This window comes from Peromyscus californicus, unplaced genomic scaffold (genome assembly GCF_007827085.1).
Source record: "Peromyscus californicus insignis strain IS unplaced genomic scaffold, ASM782708v3 Scaffold_8__1_contigs__length_139910024, whole genome shotgun sequence".
NCBI classification, from domain to species: domain Eukaryota; kingdom Metazoa; phylum Chordata; class Mammalia; order Rodentia; family Cricetidae; genus Peromyscus; species Peromyscus californicus.
Genome location: NW_026294606.1, coordinates 59,213,382 through 59,228,781, shown reverse-complemented (window position 1 = coordinate 59,228,781; position 15,400 = coordinate 59,213,382). Strand labels below are relative to the sequence as shown.

Sequence of the window (15,400 nt, the reverse complement as noted above, 5' to 3'; positions counted from 1 at the left end):
TACTGCTGAACTAGAACCTTGGCCCAGTCTGATCTTCCTTAGCAAGTTCAAGGGTGTGTGTACATCAGATACCAGGATGAAAGAGAGTGGAATTCAAATCGATTTTGAAGATTTTCTGTTTGTCAGCAGTGGAACCACCTGCTATTTAGGTCTCTACAGGCACACCAAAGAAGAACGCTGTGAAAATCATTCAGAGAATGGAGGAAGCAAAAATAACAACCACCTGGACTCTGTCCTGCAGCTCTTCACAGGAGCATATACTTTCTTGAAGGACCATGTTGGCCTCTGTCTTACCCTTCATCATAATCCCAAGGGGCTTCTGAACTGCAGGACGTTTAGAATTGACAGCAGCGGTATGTAAAACACACACATCTTAAGAAGGAATGAACTGAGGACATGGTCTTGTGCACTGGAAACCCTGTCAAAAGCCCAGGGCTGGGGAGGTCCCAGGGCCTGGATGGAGGTTGGGGGATCTTCTACTGCTGTTTTACTAGATGTACATGGTGTCAAACAGCCTTCTAAATATGTAGGTTTATACCTATAGACCAGTGTCACTTTCTGTTAGGTCTCAGAAGCCCCAACAAATGGATGAGTGCTTATTAACTATCAAGGCAGGTGCCAGCCAGCTCTCCCAGCATCTCTCAGCACCCACCTGTGGCTCTCCCAGCACTTCACTCTGTCCCCTCCCCTGAGCCCCTCCGTCTCAGGCGCAGGGTTTCCGCTTCCCTTCCCCAGCCTCATGCCCACAGAACTCATCACATTGGCTATGCGGCGGCCTCTCTTGCTCCTCTCTCTCCCCTCTGAGTTTAGTCTGCAGGGCATGTGCAGCCTGGACTGTGCCCTCTGCCTGCTTTCTCCCTTATGTCTACAATACAAATCTTCTCCATCCTTTAGGAGTGGGCATGGCCTCCTCCTTTGATTTCATTTTTCCTTCATTCTCAGCCTTGGTCAGAGAAGCTTCTTCTTTGGTGGTGGGCAGCACTTAGGGCAGAGACTGTAACTGGTCAAAGTGCTGAGAACAAGTGACTGAGCCCTAGGTGAGACATCAGACACATTCCTCCCCGCCAAGGCTTATGGAGCACTGTGGAAGAAGCAGGGGACAGAATTTAAGAGCTGTTCACTATGGGCAGTGCTGTGAAAGGCTCTCCTCTGGATATGACCTGGCTGTCACACTCAAGAGCTCACAGTAGGTGTGGTCACCAGCACAGAGCATTCCAGTCAACACTCCAGCACGGATGAGGGGCTCACTAGGCCCACCCTGAGCTGAGAAGCTGTGGTTGCTGTGGTAGGAGTCGGCTTTCTTTGTAGCTATAGCAGCCAGTAGATTGCTCCAGCTCCTGTGGATGGCCCCACAACCCATGCATGTGCAAGCAGCAGTAATTGGATTGTGGGGTACTTAAACAAAACAAAAAGATGAGGACATGAAGGTGGGAGGCTTCGGGGGTGGGTTCTGAGGAAGTGTGACGGGGAATTGGGTTGTTTATGATCAAATTGCATTGCATATATGTATTAAATTGTCAAAGAATAAATAAAAATATTAAATAAAAATTTCAATAAAAGCAAAATTTCTAGTTGTTTCTTGAGATAGGTCTTGCTATTTAGCCCAGGTTGACTTTGAATTCTTGACTAACCTGCTTCATTCTTCCAAGTGCTTGGATTACAGATATGTACCACCATGCCCAGTAAATATTCTATTCTTTACTTAATGAATTCTGAAGTCTTCCTCTCACTTTTATGCTAAATTTGAGTGGAACTGAAAGTCTTCTGCGTTCTCTCTGATATCTGACTGTTTGCAAAGCAAACTGCTCCACTTTCACATTTACTGGGAAAAAATAAGAAGTTATACTCATGAATTTCATTGAAATGCCACACACAGTGTGCTCTTCAGAGCAAGAATTTCAACATGATTTACAAAAGAAACTAATATTTCATACTGCATCAGGAGCCTGTGAGGATACTGTAGGTCTAAACACTTCCTCAAAGGATGGACGAAAGAAAACAATATCCTTTAAAGAAAATGGGCCTCTGCAGGTACCCGTACATAACATAGTATATATATAGGCAAAACACTCATACATCTAAAACTATATGTGAAAACTATATTAAAAAAATAAAGATGGCCTGATAAATTGATTTGTTAAAATTCAGACAAATGGTAAACAATGAATGACATTCCTCATTTTCTCTTACACCATCTGAATCTTTAGTCTTTGCCATTGGCAAGTGATGTGTTCCTGAGAAGGTCTAACACTGCATCCATGTGGGTGAAATGTGGCAGTTAACCCACTCACTACACAATCTCTTATTTTTCAAGTAGCCAGGACCTCAGATACTATGCGGTAATACTGCCATATATTAACCTTTAAAAAAGAGAAAAGGATGGGGGGAGAGCATAGGATCCTATATATTAAGCAAAGAAAAAAGCTTTTACCTGGAAGAAGAAGCCAATAAAAACCTGATAGCAAGCTATTCCTGGTACAGACTCTGTTCATACCTGGAAGTCTGGCAGAGTCCTAATCTATTAGGACAGCATAGAGAAGGTAGGTCTCACCAATTCCCAATGCTTATACTTACATCTTGTCTTGGCCAGCGCCAACTCGCAGAGTCAATCTGGGGATAACTGGACTTGGGGCTGGGATGACGGGTTCCACTTTTATCTGTGGAAGTTAGTACATTAATTAGAAAAAAAATTCTTCCTAAAATATTTCCTATCTCTTCTACTTCCCCACCCCACAAACGTAATAAACACATTGGCACTGCTAGATAAAAAGACATGGCTAGTGTATATGTGTTGTGAGTAGACACGAGTGTGGGGAGCCAGAGGTAGAAATGGGTGTCTTCCTCAACCATTCTCTAAGCTTTTTGAAGACAGTCCTTTCAATGAAGTGGAAACTCATCCATTTGGATGGGGGAGGGGTGTCCAATGAGGTTCAGGGTTCAAAGTGCCTCTGTCTTGCTTCCCACCAGCACTGGGACTACAGGTGCACATTACCGGTTCTCTGCTTTTTACCTGGGTTCTGGGCATCAAACTCAGGTCCTTATGTTGTTATGATATCCTATATCAACTGAGCATTCTCTCCAGCCTAAGTTCATGTTTCTTAATAATTGAAGGCTCTTTGACACATATCATAGCCTACGAGCTTTATCTACATCACATTAATATGTGATGTTTCTGGCTAATTGGAGTATCTGGTGGAATATTTACGTAACCACCATATTTTTCTTATTTTTAAAGGTTTATTTATTTTTATTTTATGTGCATGGGTATTTTGCCTGATGTGTGTTTGTGTGCCACATGTGTGCCTGGTGTCTGTGGAGATCAGAAGGGGGCATCAGATCTCCTGGAACTATAGTTACAGACAGTTGTGAACTGCCATGTGGGTGCTGAAAACCAAACCTGGGTTCTCTGGAAGAGCAGCTAGTGTTCTTAACCACTGAGCAGGCTCTTGAGCCCCATGACTGCCAGACAGAACATAACTAAAAAGGCTTACCAGAAGATCTTCCCTGTACAAGATACACTTAAGGGCCTTGATGAATTCAAAACTCACTGTAAGTTTGTTTGATTATATCTGAAGTCTAAGGACCATAATTCTAGCACTACGTAATTCCATTTTAGGCTCACTAAAAAAAGACCTGAAATTTCTATGTGTATGTAGGTGTGTATACACGGCACACTTTCTCAATTTAGAAAGGATTTATGGTGAAGGTAATGATTTGAAAAAGTTTAGGATTTCACAAACATTTGAGCTATTAGTCAGAAAGAAAATACACAAATTAAGTATGACATTACATGATCTCTTGACAATTAGTTAAGACCTTATGGTATAATAAATATTTTGAATAAATAACCAAACAAAATTTCTGTAGTCTCAAATTCTTATCTACATCAGAGTTTTTCAATGGTGATGGGACAGATATTTTGGTGGGATAATTCTTTGTCATTTGGGAATGGCCCAAGCACTGACAGAATTTTAACTTGTCTTAGAATACTGCTGTATGTCATTGCTAACCCTGACAACTATCTACAAATACTGATTTACATATCTGAAGCCTGAGAATGAAAAATAATGAAAGCATGTGGTGGCTGTAGGGGAAATGGATATATAAAGTACTGTTCAATGCACTATATCATGCAGTTATTTGCATATGAATACCACTTTCTCATATATATGAGAATATATGTATGTGTGTGTGTGTGTGTGTGTGTGTGTGTGTGTATATACCTACAGTTCATTTACAAACCTATCATCACTTAACTACTGCCTGGCATGTAGGGCATGCTCAATAAACATCTGTTGAATTAATGCTTATCTGAACACAGCTTCAATTCCTATCTTTCAGTTATTACATTACTCTTCCAGGATCAACCCGAATCCAGCCTCTGGAGCACTGAATGACAGAAAGGGACATCTAGAAAACTTCTGACTTCATGGATGCCTTTAATACTATTAGTTTATTTGGATTTCCAGCGCACTCAAGCACCACTGAAGCCTGTCTGTTTTGCTTACTGTGTTTCCCAATGTCTACCACAGTGACTTCCAAGTGCTTAAGAGACACTTAAGGCCTGAACATGAAGCAGTGATTCCAAAGCCTCATTTCTTTCAAAACCCTGCCATAATTTCTTTCTTGCTTTTGCTCAACGAAAAGGTAAAAATATTGAGGCCTGAGGCAGGTGAATTCTTTAAATTACCCATAAATGTACTAACTTTTTTGTGCCCCCAAGTGTGAAGCCCATCTCTTCTAGACTCTTTAAGAACTTTCTTTCTCCTTAGCATAATTTACAGAACATCAAGTCTCTTGACTCTATTAATTATTCTCATTAAACTTTTAAATGTGCTAAATTCTTATCTTGAAAAAAAATTATCTTCCCTTTATCCTCTGGCTAACAATCTCATGTGTTTTTCAGCATTTAACTTGTATCTTGTTATTCTCTTTATTGCCTCTGTCTCTTCATTTTTTTATTCATTATTTTAGAGACAGGGTCTCACTATGTAGCCCTGGCTGGCCCAGAACTTGCTATGGACACCAAGTTGGCCTTGAACTCACAGAGATATGCTCACCTCTGCTTCCCAAGTGCTGGAATAAAAGACGTGCACTACCTCACTTGGCAAAAAACAAAGCTCCCCACTGCACTTAAAAAATTTTTAAAAAAATCTGTTTTACTTTTTTTTTTTTTTTTTTTGGTTTTTCGAGACAGGGTTTCCCTGTGTAGCTTTGCGCCTTTCCTGGAACTCACTTGGTAGCCCAGGCTGGCCTTGAACTCACGGAGATCCGCCTGGCTCTGCCTCCCGAGTGCTGGGATTAAAGGCGTGCGCCACCACCGCCCAGCTTAAAATCTGTTTTACTAATTGTTATATGCTGCACTGTGTTTGGCTTGTTTCTTTTCTATGTGATAGCTGTAACAGACTTATCTAGCATTTTAAGGAATCACCCCCACCCCCCACCCCACCCCATCCAATGGATCTTCAAAACTCCACATGGTAGATATAGAGGGCAGACTCTTCCCCAAATAACACCCATTCAGAAACAATGCAAGGTTTGCTCAGGGTTGCAAAATTAGTAAATAAATCATGTAAACCCAAGCTTCCTGACACAAAGTCACCTCTGGTTCTTTTTTTTTTTTTTTTAAAGATTTATTTATTATGTATACAGTGTTCTGTCTGCACGTATCCCTGCAGGCCAGAAGAGGGCACCAGATCTCATTACAGATGGTTGTGAGCCACCATGTGGTTGCTGGGAATTGAACTCAGGACCTTTGGAAGAACAAGCAGTGCTCTTAACCTCTGAGCCATCTCTCCAGCCCGACCTCTGGTTCTATAATACAGTTCCTTGGCTCTTGGACACTCTTTGGGTCCTGGTATTATGCATGTCCTGAATGGAGTTGTTTACTTTCTTTACCAAGGTATCTTATGATAACTGATAGATACTTGTGTCATTGCTAGGGTTAGTTGTATGGCATTTTTTTCTTTATGGGAGGCTAGTGAATTTATATGAATTTGAGATTAACTTTGGCTTTACCTTCATTCATTCAACTAAATAGCTAGATTTATGTTGCTGTCTTGAATGACCTGACAGGTACTATGAACCAAAAGATGGGCTATTTATGACTTACTCTAAAAAAGTTAAATGAAGCAGGCATAGTGGCATATGCCTTTAACCCCAGAACTTGGGAGACAGAGGTAGGTGGATTTCTGCAAGTTCAAGGACAGCCTAGTCTACACAGAAAGTTTCAGGACAGTCAGGGATACAGAGAGAAACCCTGTCCCACAAACAAACAAACAAACAAACAAACACAGTTAAATGATGTATAAAAAATAAGCAAAGAAAAATAAGGGTACAAGTCAGATTCAGAACAGTATGAATGTATCTTGAAATCAACAGGTATTCCATAAGTTGAATGAACTAATGAATGATTTTGTCATCTCAGCTCAAAGTTTATCTGTAATCACAATACTCAACATTGTCTCCGGAAACAAGAGGGAAGTATTACGCACTCTACGAACCAGGACTATCTCATGCAGCTAGGACAAATGGAAACTCTACCTATAAGCTACTCAAACACTTCAATTCTAGTCAAAAAGTTAGTCATGTTTATCTTGAAAAACTGGAAGGAAGTACAGAGAAAAGAATAAGACTATTTCGTTCAAAGGAAAGAGGTTAACGAGGATGCTAATACTATAAGGAAAGTGTAATTTCTAAATAAGAACTTCTCCCTGAATTTTTATGTTAATTCTATCTGAATGCTTATCAAAATAAAAGCAGAGATACTAACTACCAATTAAAAACAATTCTCTCCTGAATTTTCCTGGAAACAACAAACCCAATGATAACAATGATTAATCAATCACTTGAAAAATATGACAAATGTCATTTTTTAATGGCACAAAGCCACATCCTGGGGCCAAGAGGAACTTTTAAGGGTTAAAATAAAAGAACAGCACTTTGGAGTAATGCTTCGAATTGGGGCGAGCAGAAGAGCATTTATAGTGGATTACTAGGCTTCCCAATTCACCAAAGAGGTAAAGTCCAGCAATATAAGACTCCTTTGTAGCTAACTAAAAATACATTGTCAGTGGATTTGTCCAGTTTTATGTATAAGCAATACTTCTTTCACCTGAGCTAACACTAGTAGTCATATAAGCCCCTTATAGCCATGTGCTGAAATTTTTTTTTTTTTTTTTTTTTTTGCTAATCTTCAAGGATTTAGCTTCTTTGCCACATACCTCAGGGCACCAACTGATAAAGCCCTAACTCTCCATTTTTCCAGGACACCAGCAGTGCGGCCTTGCAAAAAATGAAAATCGCTCAAGAGATTTAAAGGGGAAATTTATTTTTAAAATCCTGACTTGAAGCAAAGAGGTGGATTTTTAAAAAGCTTATCTCTAAAGAATCAGTTTAAATTTAAATTCTATCTTGGAACCCTTTCATGCATTCTAGCTTTAAAGTTTATCTTTTGACAGGGACTTTCTACAAAGGTAATGGGCAGCTTTGTCAATTTAATCTGTCCAAGTTTATTTATTTATTTTTTAATGTTAAATTCCTTTCATTTAAAAAAAAAAAAGAGCAAAGAACCTCTACCATCTATGTGCACTAGCTTGGGTAATCAAGGCTAGCAGGTACTAGTCCCGATGCCTCCCTGTGCCGGGATGTTAGAAAACCCCAGCAATACTCCTGATGAAAAGCTACATGCAACCAGTTAGCATTCTGGATGCTCAAGGATGGGGGTTACCCCTTTGTTGTCCTTTTAGCAATTAAGTTCTTTACATGAGTTCCTTTTTGAAACAGGCTTACAAAATGCCCATCAGCTATTTGAAACATTCAGAAGACAGTTCCAAGAGGCCTGGCTACATTTAGTAGAGGGTGTCCAGTGTGCACAGCAAGCCTGGCTCCCATCTGAGCCCTTGGAGTGCATTCATAGAAGGCTGGGGTGCAGCCTTAAGTAGCAGTCTACTTAAGCAGTCATTTGAATGTTTATGTTCCTGGCCTCATGGAAGAGGCAGCAAAGAGAATCAGCGAGGGGACATTTCTCCCATTTTACTGTTACTTATTTACAGCAAACCCTTCATTTCACTAGTTATGACAAGCAGCGATGACTACACTGCTTTAAATAGAAAGGAAGAAAGAAGAAACTCTTTCGTTGAAGGAACAAAACATAAGACTATGTATGATTCTCTACAGTATTAAACTGTTTATTCAACCAATGGCAATTTGGGGGCAGATACTAAAGGACTTGAGGACAGATTAAGGAATCATTGAATCATTAAAGTGTTTAATATTTCTGATTACTAAAGTCACCAGGCTCTGAGGTCATCGCTTATTTGCTTTTAAAAAACATGGAGCTGGATGCAGAGATCCATGGCTAGGCCCCGGGTGGATCTCTGGGAGTCCAATTAGCGAGAATGAGGAGGGTTTATATGAGCGAGAATTGTTGAGACCAAGGTTGGATAAAGCACAGGGACAAATAGCCAAACGAACGGAAACACATGAACTATGAACCAATGGCTGAGGGGTCACCAACTGGATCAGGCCCTCTGAATGGGTGAGACAGTTGATTGGCTTGATCTGTTTGGGAGGCATCCAGGCAGTGGATGGGTCCTGTGCTCATTTCATGAGTTGGCTGTTTGAAACCTGGGGCCTATGCAGGGTCGCTTGGCTCGGCCTGGGAGGAGGGGACTGGACCTACCTGGACTGAGTCTACCAAGTTGATCTCAGTCCTCGGGGAAGGCTTTGCCCTGGAGGAGGTGGGAATGGGGGGTGGGCTGGGGGGAAGGTGAGGAGGGCAGGAGGGGAGAGAACAAGGGAATCCATGGCTGATATGTAGAACTGAATTGTATTGCAAAATAAAAATTAAAAAAATTAAAAAAAAAAAACATGGAGTTAAACAGGAGCTCATAAGGTTTCTTCAAGGACTGCTACTTTATCAGCCCAGAGGCTACCTTACCTTCTGGTCACCTTACCCCCTGATCCTCAGCTCTTCTGGTCACCTTACCCCTGATCCTCAGCCCTTCTGGTCACCTTACCCCTGATCCTCAGTCCTTCTGGTCACCTTACTCCCGATCCTCAGTCCTTCTGGTCACCTTACTCCCAATCCTCAGCCCTTCTGGTCACCTTACCTCCAATCCTCAGCCCTTCTGGTCACCTTTCTCAAGATCCTCAGCTCTTCTGGTCACCTTACCCCTGATCCTCAGTCCTTCTGGTCACCTTACTCCCGATCCTCAGTCCTTCTGGTCACCTTACTCCTGATCCTCAGCCCTTCTGGTCACCTTACTCCTGATCCTCAGCCCTTCTGGTCACCTTTCTCAAGATCCTCAGCTCTTCTGGTCACCTTACTCCTGATCCTCAGCTCTTCTGGTCACCTTACTCCTGATCCTTAGTCCTTCTGGTCACCTTACTCCTGATCCTCAGCTCTTCTGGTCACCTTACTCCTGATCCTTAGTCCTTCTGGTCACCTTACTCCTGATCCTCAGTCCTTCTGGCCACCTTACCCTCGCGCCCATCCTCAGCCCTTCTTATCTGTCCTCTGCCAGTCACATCCTGTGTCCTAGACATGCCAGAATGGAGAGTGACTAAGCAGAGCAGGTTGTCATGAGTGGCAAGGACCCGGGATTTGGTTAAATAGGCCTAGGCACATCAGTCTCCTCTCACTGTTGCTGCACGTCACTCAAATCTTTCAGAGCACAGTTTTCTCAACTGCAAAATCAGCATGGCAATATCAAACCCACAGAGCAGTTTGGAGGATGAAATCATGGAACAGTCTGACACACAGATATACTCTCAAGTGACAGTGCCAGTATTGCTCATTTTCTAGGTTAGCTCATTCACAAATAGACAGTGTGAGCTCAAATAGATAACTGATCAGTCGGAAAGGTCAAAGTTTGAGGCATTCTTTACAAAGTCTGTAAGTTTTCCAGCATAGACAAATTTTTAATTATTTGTTTATGATCATTATTAGTTATTTGTAAGATAATTCTAAACTGTCAGTTATCTGTACATTTTAAATAAGAAAAACTAGTGTTTGCTCAGGGTTTTCTATGGGGGGTGGCTCTTACGGTGAGTATTCTTATAGAAGATATGAAACAAACATTGTTTTCTCTGTTTGTTTTGAGACAAGGTCTCATGGATCCCAGTTTGGCTTCAAATAGATTATGGAAACAAGGATGACCTTGAGCCTCTAATCCTCCTGCCTCTACTTACCAATTGCTAAGATTAAAGACATGGGCTACGATGCCTGATTTTTAGAGTGTTGGAGACTAAATCCAGAGCTTCTAATACTAAGCAAACATCCTAACAACTGGGCTACTCCCTCAGTTAACTGTTTTTAAACAGAAGTAAATGGATGGGGTGATGTTGTCTTTTCCTAAAATGAATGTGAAGCAGGGACAGAGGGAAAGAAGCAGAAGTCACAAAAGGTAGGAGAGGATCACAAAAGCTAGACAGTGGTAGGGTTGGGATATCTACCAGATAACTGCCAAAGCCCCTGCAGGCCTAGGTTGGGTGTCCTTTTGGGGTGACACTCTACATCATTAAGACCATATTCAAGTAAGAATGCATTGGAATACAAGAATATGTACCCCTCAGTCTGATGCTGATGGATTCTGGCTTATCTTCTACTCAAGATTCTAGGTAGAGTTGCAGGCACAGTTCATAGTAAAGAGTTCACCCAGCATGTGAGGGGCCTGAATCCAAACCCCAGCATTATGCACATGCATGTGCACAGATGAACACAGTTGTCTAGTTCCATCATCATAAATAATAAGATATTTTCATTTTTGTGTTCATTTTTCTATGAAACACACTTAAAATACTAAGAATAAATTAAGGTAATCTTGCACATTCATCTATACCCCAATAATTCATGGTTTATATTTTTATATTTTGTCATTTCTCTGATTTACAACCTATCAAAAATAACGCAAGGCGGGCTGGAGAGATGGGCTCAGAGGTTAAGAGCACTGGCTGCTCTTCCACAGGTCCTGAGTTCAGTTCCCAGCAACCACATGGTGGCTCACAACCATCTATAATGAGATCTGGTGCCCTCTTCTGGTGTGTAGGCATACATGCAGGCAGAACACTGTATAATAAACAAACAAACAAATACATAAATCTTAAAAAAAAAAAAACAAGGCTTGAACTCTTCTATTAGGTGACAGTCTGGCTAGCTACTGGTAAGTGGGTCTCTGCTCAAGGGTTTTGTTTGTTTTTCCCCAGTGTTAGGTAGATCCATGGCCTGTCTGCTGTTATCAGCTTCATCTGATGGGGGCTTCATTCAGATTCATAATGGCTGCTCAAACAATGCCACTGACTTCCCAAAGTCAAAGTGGTGCTAAATACAATGGCACCATGTGGGACTGGCTGGGAGTTCAGCTGCTGTTACTCTAGGTGCATGATAGAATAATAACTAATTACTGTCAGACAACTATCTCTAATAAAACACTTCAAAATGTGATGACTATCTGTGCAAAAAGGGACTTGGCTCTTGTGGATATGTGATCCTCACCTGGGATGGGCCCCTCTCCTAGGTGGCCTCTTGTTCACAAATGTTAATAATACCTACTGGATCAGTGTCATAGGTGTGCCAGGAGGAGGGAAATGTGTGGAAGGGTTTTAAAACCTGACAAATACCATATTAAGATAATAACATAATAAAAGGATAACATGACTGTAAAGACAGAAAATAAGATATGCTGGAGAGACGAGAGCACTCATACTGCTCTTTCAGAGGACCCAAGTTCACTTCCTGCAGTGGGTAACTGCTCCAGCTTTGACCTAGAAGTACTACCCCTAGTGAGGCTTCTGGTAACTGCCACTCCTACCTATGACCTGCCCCTGTGGTGGGGCCGAGACAGGAGCCCTTAAGACCTGAGATCTGGATGTACTGGGACTCTTGGTTCCTGGTGATCCTGGATGATGGATGGCAGACCAAGTCAGAGTTCTCCAGAGAACCCTGCTGGACTGCACCTGACCTCTCCAGGATCCTTTAACCAACCCCTTTACTGGCTGTAAGTAACCCCAAAATAAACCTCCTTTTTAACTACGTGGAGTTGCCTCGATAAATCCCCACATTAAGTTACCAGCACCCATGTTGGCTTACAACCATCTGTAACTCTAGCTTCAGGGAATCTAATACCCTCTTCTGGGGTCTCCAGGGACACCTGCATGCATGTGCACAAACACATATAGACAGACAGACACATATTAATAAAAATAAAATAAATATTGTAAAAAGAGAGGAGCTGGTGTCCTGTGTCTCATTAACTTGCTGGTGTCCAGTTACTGACATTATTTTCATTCTGTTTTTTTTTTACTCATAGAAAAGCCAAGGGGGTCTAAACAAATTAATAGAATTAAGCAGGAATGTAGCTGTCGTTAGCCAAGTTAGCCTTTGAGGTAAGTTTGAGGCTAAGGACATTGTAACATCACTGGTTGGAGGCAGAATAGTATTTATTATATGGAAAGAAGTGACTGGGCATTATTTGTGGCCAAGTGCAAAATAGGCCAAGATCATGTGTAGGTAGGAGTCTCTGAAGCTCTACAGATGGTCCTGAGCATTGAATGAATGTTTGCAACAATCTCAGACCACAAGGAAGAGCAGAGCTGTCCGAGCAGAGGCTATATCCTGTGTCCACAGGACACTGCTCCTGGCTCTTATAAAACATCCCTGTTGTTTACATGGACTCTGCAAGTCCAGTCTCCTCACCTGACAGACTAGATCTCTGTATATAGAGTTACTTTCTACCTACAGGCTGGACCACCAGATCAGTAGAGGAGTTCCGATCTCAACACAGAAAATGGTAGGAATAAGAGAAGTTGCTCAAGTCCTACATGCAGCTTCAGCCTTAAGTCATGTCAGAGTGGCTCTCCTTCCTAAAGGAGACGAAGGCCATTAGCCCTCTGTTGGCCTTCCTGTCCTCTTACAGAAGGAACATGGATTTACATGTCTTAGGAAAATAGATGCTTTTGGGTACCCAAGAGTCAGTACAAGACATTATGTAGTAGACTTGATACTGAACACAAATATTATTTACTTTAGGGTGTGTGCGTGTTTGTGTGTATGTGTGTGTGTGTGTGTGTGTGTGTGCGTGTGTGTGTGTGTGTGTGTTTTAACTATAGAAATCAGTTTGGTGAACAGAGTTTACAGCTTGTGATTAGATTCCTCCTAATCTATGCATTTTTAGCATCCAATGTGTGTGGAGCTTAGTTACAGAACAAATGATCTTTGTAACCGAATTACAAATGAAATGTCACTTAACTGCCCCTGGATTTACATCTAAACCACAGATGTAACTCCTGGCTTCGTTTACCTGCATTTTGCACTAGGACCTTGTTCAGACAGTGCCGAAAATGATACCCAGCTTACTTTTTCATGCTTGTGTTTCTCCTTCTCTTTCTCTCTCTTCTCTCTCTCCCTTCTCTCTCTCTCCCTCTCCCTCTCTTTCTTCTCCTTTTCCTTCTCCTTCTCTTTCTTCTTCTTCTTCTCCTTTCTGTCCCTTTTCCTTTCTTTCTCCTTGGGCTTCTCCTTTTCTTCAAACAGTTTCTCTGGGAGCACCGGTGACAAGGTAGGCAGCATGGACGGGACCCTCACTGCTGCGGAAGGGCTGAACAAAGGGAGCGCCATTTCTTTCGGGGGCAACACCAGCTGCGTTGGAGGGGCTTTCATCTTGTCTTCTCTGCTTTTTTCTTTAACCTTTTCCCTTTCTCTCTTATCTTTGTCTCGCTTGCCTCGTTCTCGATCTTTCTTCTTGTCCTTATGCTTCTCTTTCTCCCTCCTCACAATCCCATCTTTCAACCGCACTTTTGGATCAATGTCTTCAAATTCTCTGATTTTGAACTTGTAGGGATCGGAATCTTCATCTTTCATAAACTCCTTCCATGGGTACTTGATTTCTTTGGCAGCTTCCTTTTCCTTCTCCCGCTCTCTCGTTTTATCCTTCTCCCTGCTTCTCTCTTTGTTTCTCTCCTTTTCCCTCTCCCTATCTCTCTGCTTTTCCTTCTTTTTCAACTTCGTCTTCAGTTCCTTTTTCAACTTCTTCTTTACATCCACTGATGAAGGCGGCTTGGCTTTCTCCTCATAGACCTTGTGCAGAGGTTCGGGAGTGGGAGGAGAAATGGAGGGAGAAGAGATATACGGGAAGGTGGGGGGCATGTTAGAAGGGGTTCCCAGCTTTGCCTTCCGTACCACCTCATCAATCGAGGCATCCATTGTCCACGAGTTATCGGAACTTGAAGTTCCGCCAGAAAGAGGCAGAGGAGTAGACCCGGCCTTGGTGAAGTTATTGGAGGAAGTAGAAGCTTTTGGAGTGGTGCACTCTGAACCTGAAATCCTCTTAGGACTTGTGAAAGTGTCTACTTCGGATTCCGATCCGGAAGAAAACTCGAAAGGATCCGGCTCCCGCTCTGCACAGGCGCGTGCAATCACAGCATCGATGGAATCGTCGATGGTTTTGTCTGTCACCAAAGCCTTTCTCGGCTGCATTTCCATGTTCAGTTTCCCGATTTCCGGGGGAGTCTGTGTTGGCTTCACAGGGATGGCTTCTTTAACAGTTTTTTCAACTATTATAGCTGAAGGCGTCCTATTTGGTGTTTCAGGTCTGGCAGGGGGTTGGGGAGCATGAGTTATAATCTTGGGGCTCTTGGGACTCTTGGGGCTCTTAGATCGTCCGGGTGATTTCTTTTCTTTGGGGATGGTTTTTGGTGACCTAATAGGACTTCCAAGCCTTGCTGGTGATAGGGTAGTTTTGGGTGATTTAGTCTTCTGTCCTGGAGAGCTAGCTTTAGTCTTTGTTTTCGGTGTAAACGACTTTGTTTCTAATGGCTTTGCAGTTGGTAGCTGTGATTTTGCAAATGGAGCCAGCATTGGGGGCTCTGGTGATGGAGGGGCCAGATCTGTACTGTCCTGGACATGCACAGGAGAAAGCATCGGTGGGATCTTCTGTGGATTTATTGAACTGAGAGGTTCTCGTGCTTCTAACAGGACAACATCCAGGGAATCCCCTTTAGTGCTCAGGAGTCGTGGGCGCTTCATGGTGGGCATTTCTTCCGCCTCAGGACTGTCCAGTGGCCTTTTACCCAGGAAATTCTCATCATTGATGACTTCCTCCTCCTCCATTTCATCATCTTCTTCCAAGGGCACTTGCATGGCTTCTGCTGAGGTGCCCCCATCAGTGGGCACCTGCTCCTCTTCTTCCTCTGGTAAAAGAAAAGGGCATTATTAGAATGTAGCAGAGAGTAACAGAATCTAGGCTGCAAACAGCACTTCTTGGAAGGAGGAAAAGGAGTAGTCTACAGTGAGTCCTTCCCAGTCTTCCCACCCTGGGGACATCATTCTTTTAAAAGTAGCAACAGGAAGGCCAGCTTTCTAAACTCATTTCCTAATCTGAGAGAATACTGACTTTCTATTTCT

The 15,400-nt window shown here is 42.4% G+C and overlaps 1 protein-coding gene across 1 annotated transcript in view; it reads right to left on the bottom strand.

Moving 5' to 3' along the window:
- Positions 1–15,400, bottom strand: part of Taf3 (TATA-box binding protein associated factor 3) — a 154,353-nt gene that overhangs the window by 27,091 nt on the left and 111,862 nt on the right. The window contains exons 3-4 of the mRNA XM_052727572.1: positions 13,358–15,186; positions 2,575–2,657 (exon numbers count right to left, since the gene is read on the bottom strand). Of these exons, the coding sequence (XP_052583532.1) occupies positions 2,575–2,657; positions 13,358–15,186 (1,912 nt within the window). The remainder of the gene's footprint in view (positions 1–2,574; positions 2,658–13,357; positions 15,187–15,400) is intronic.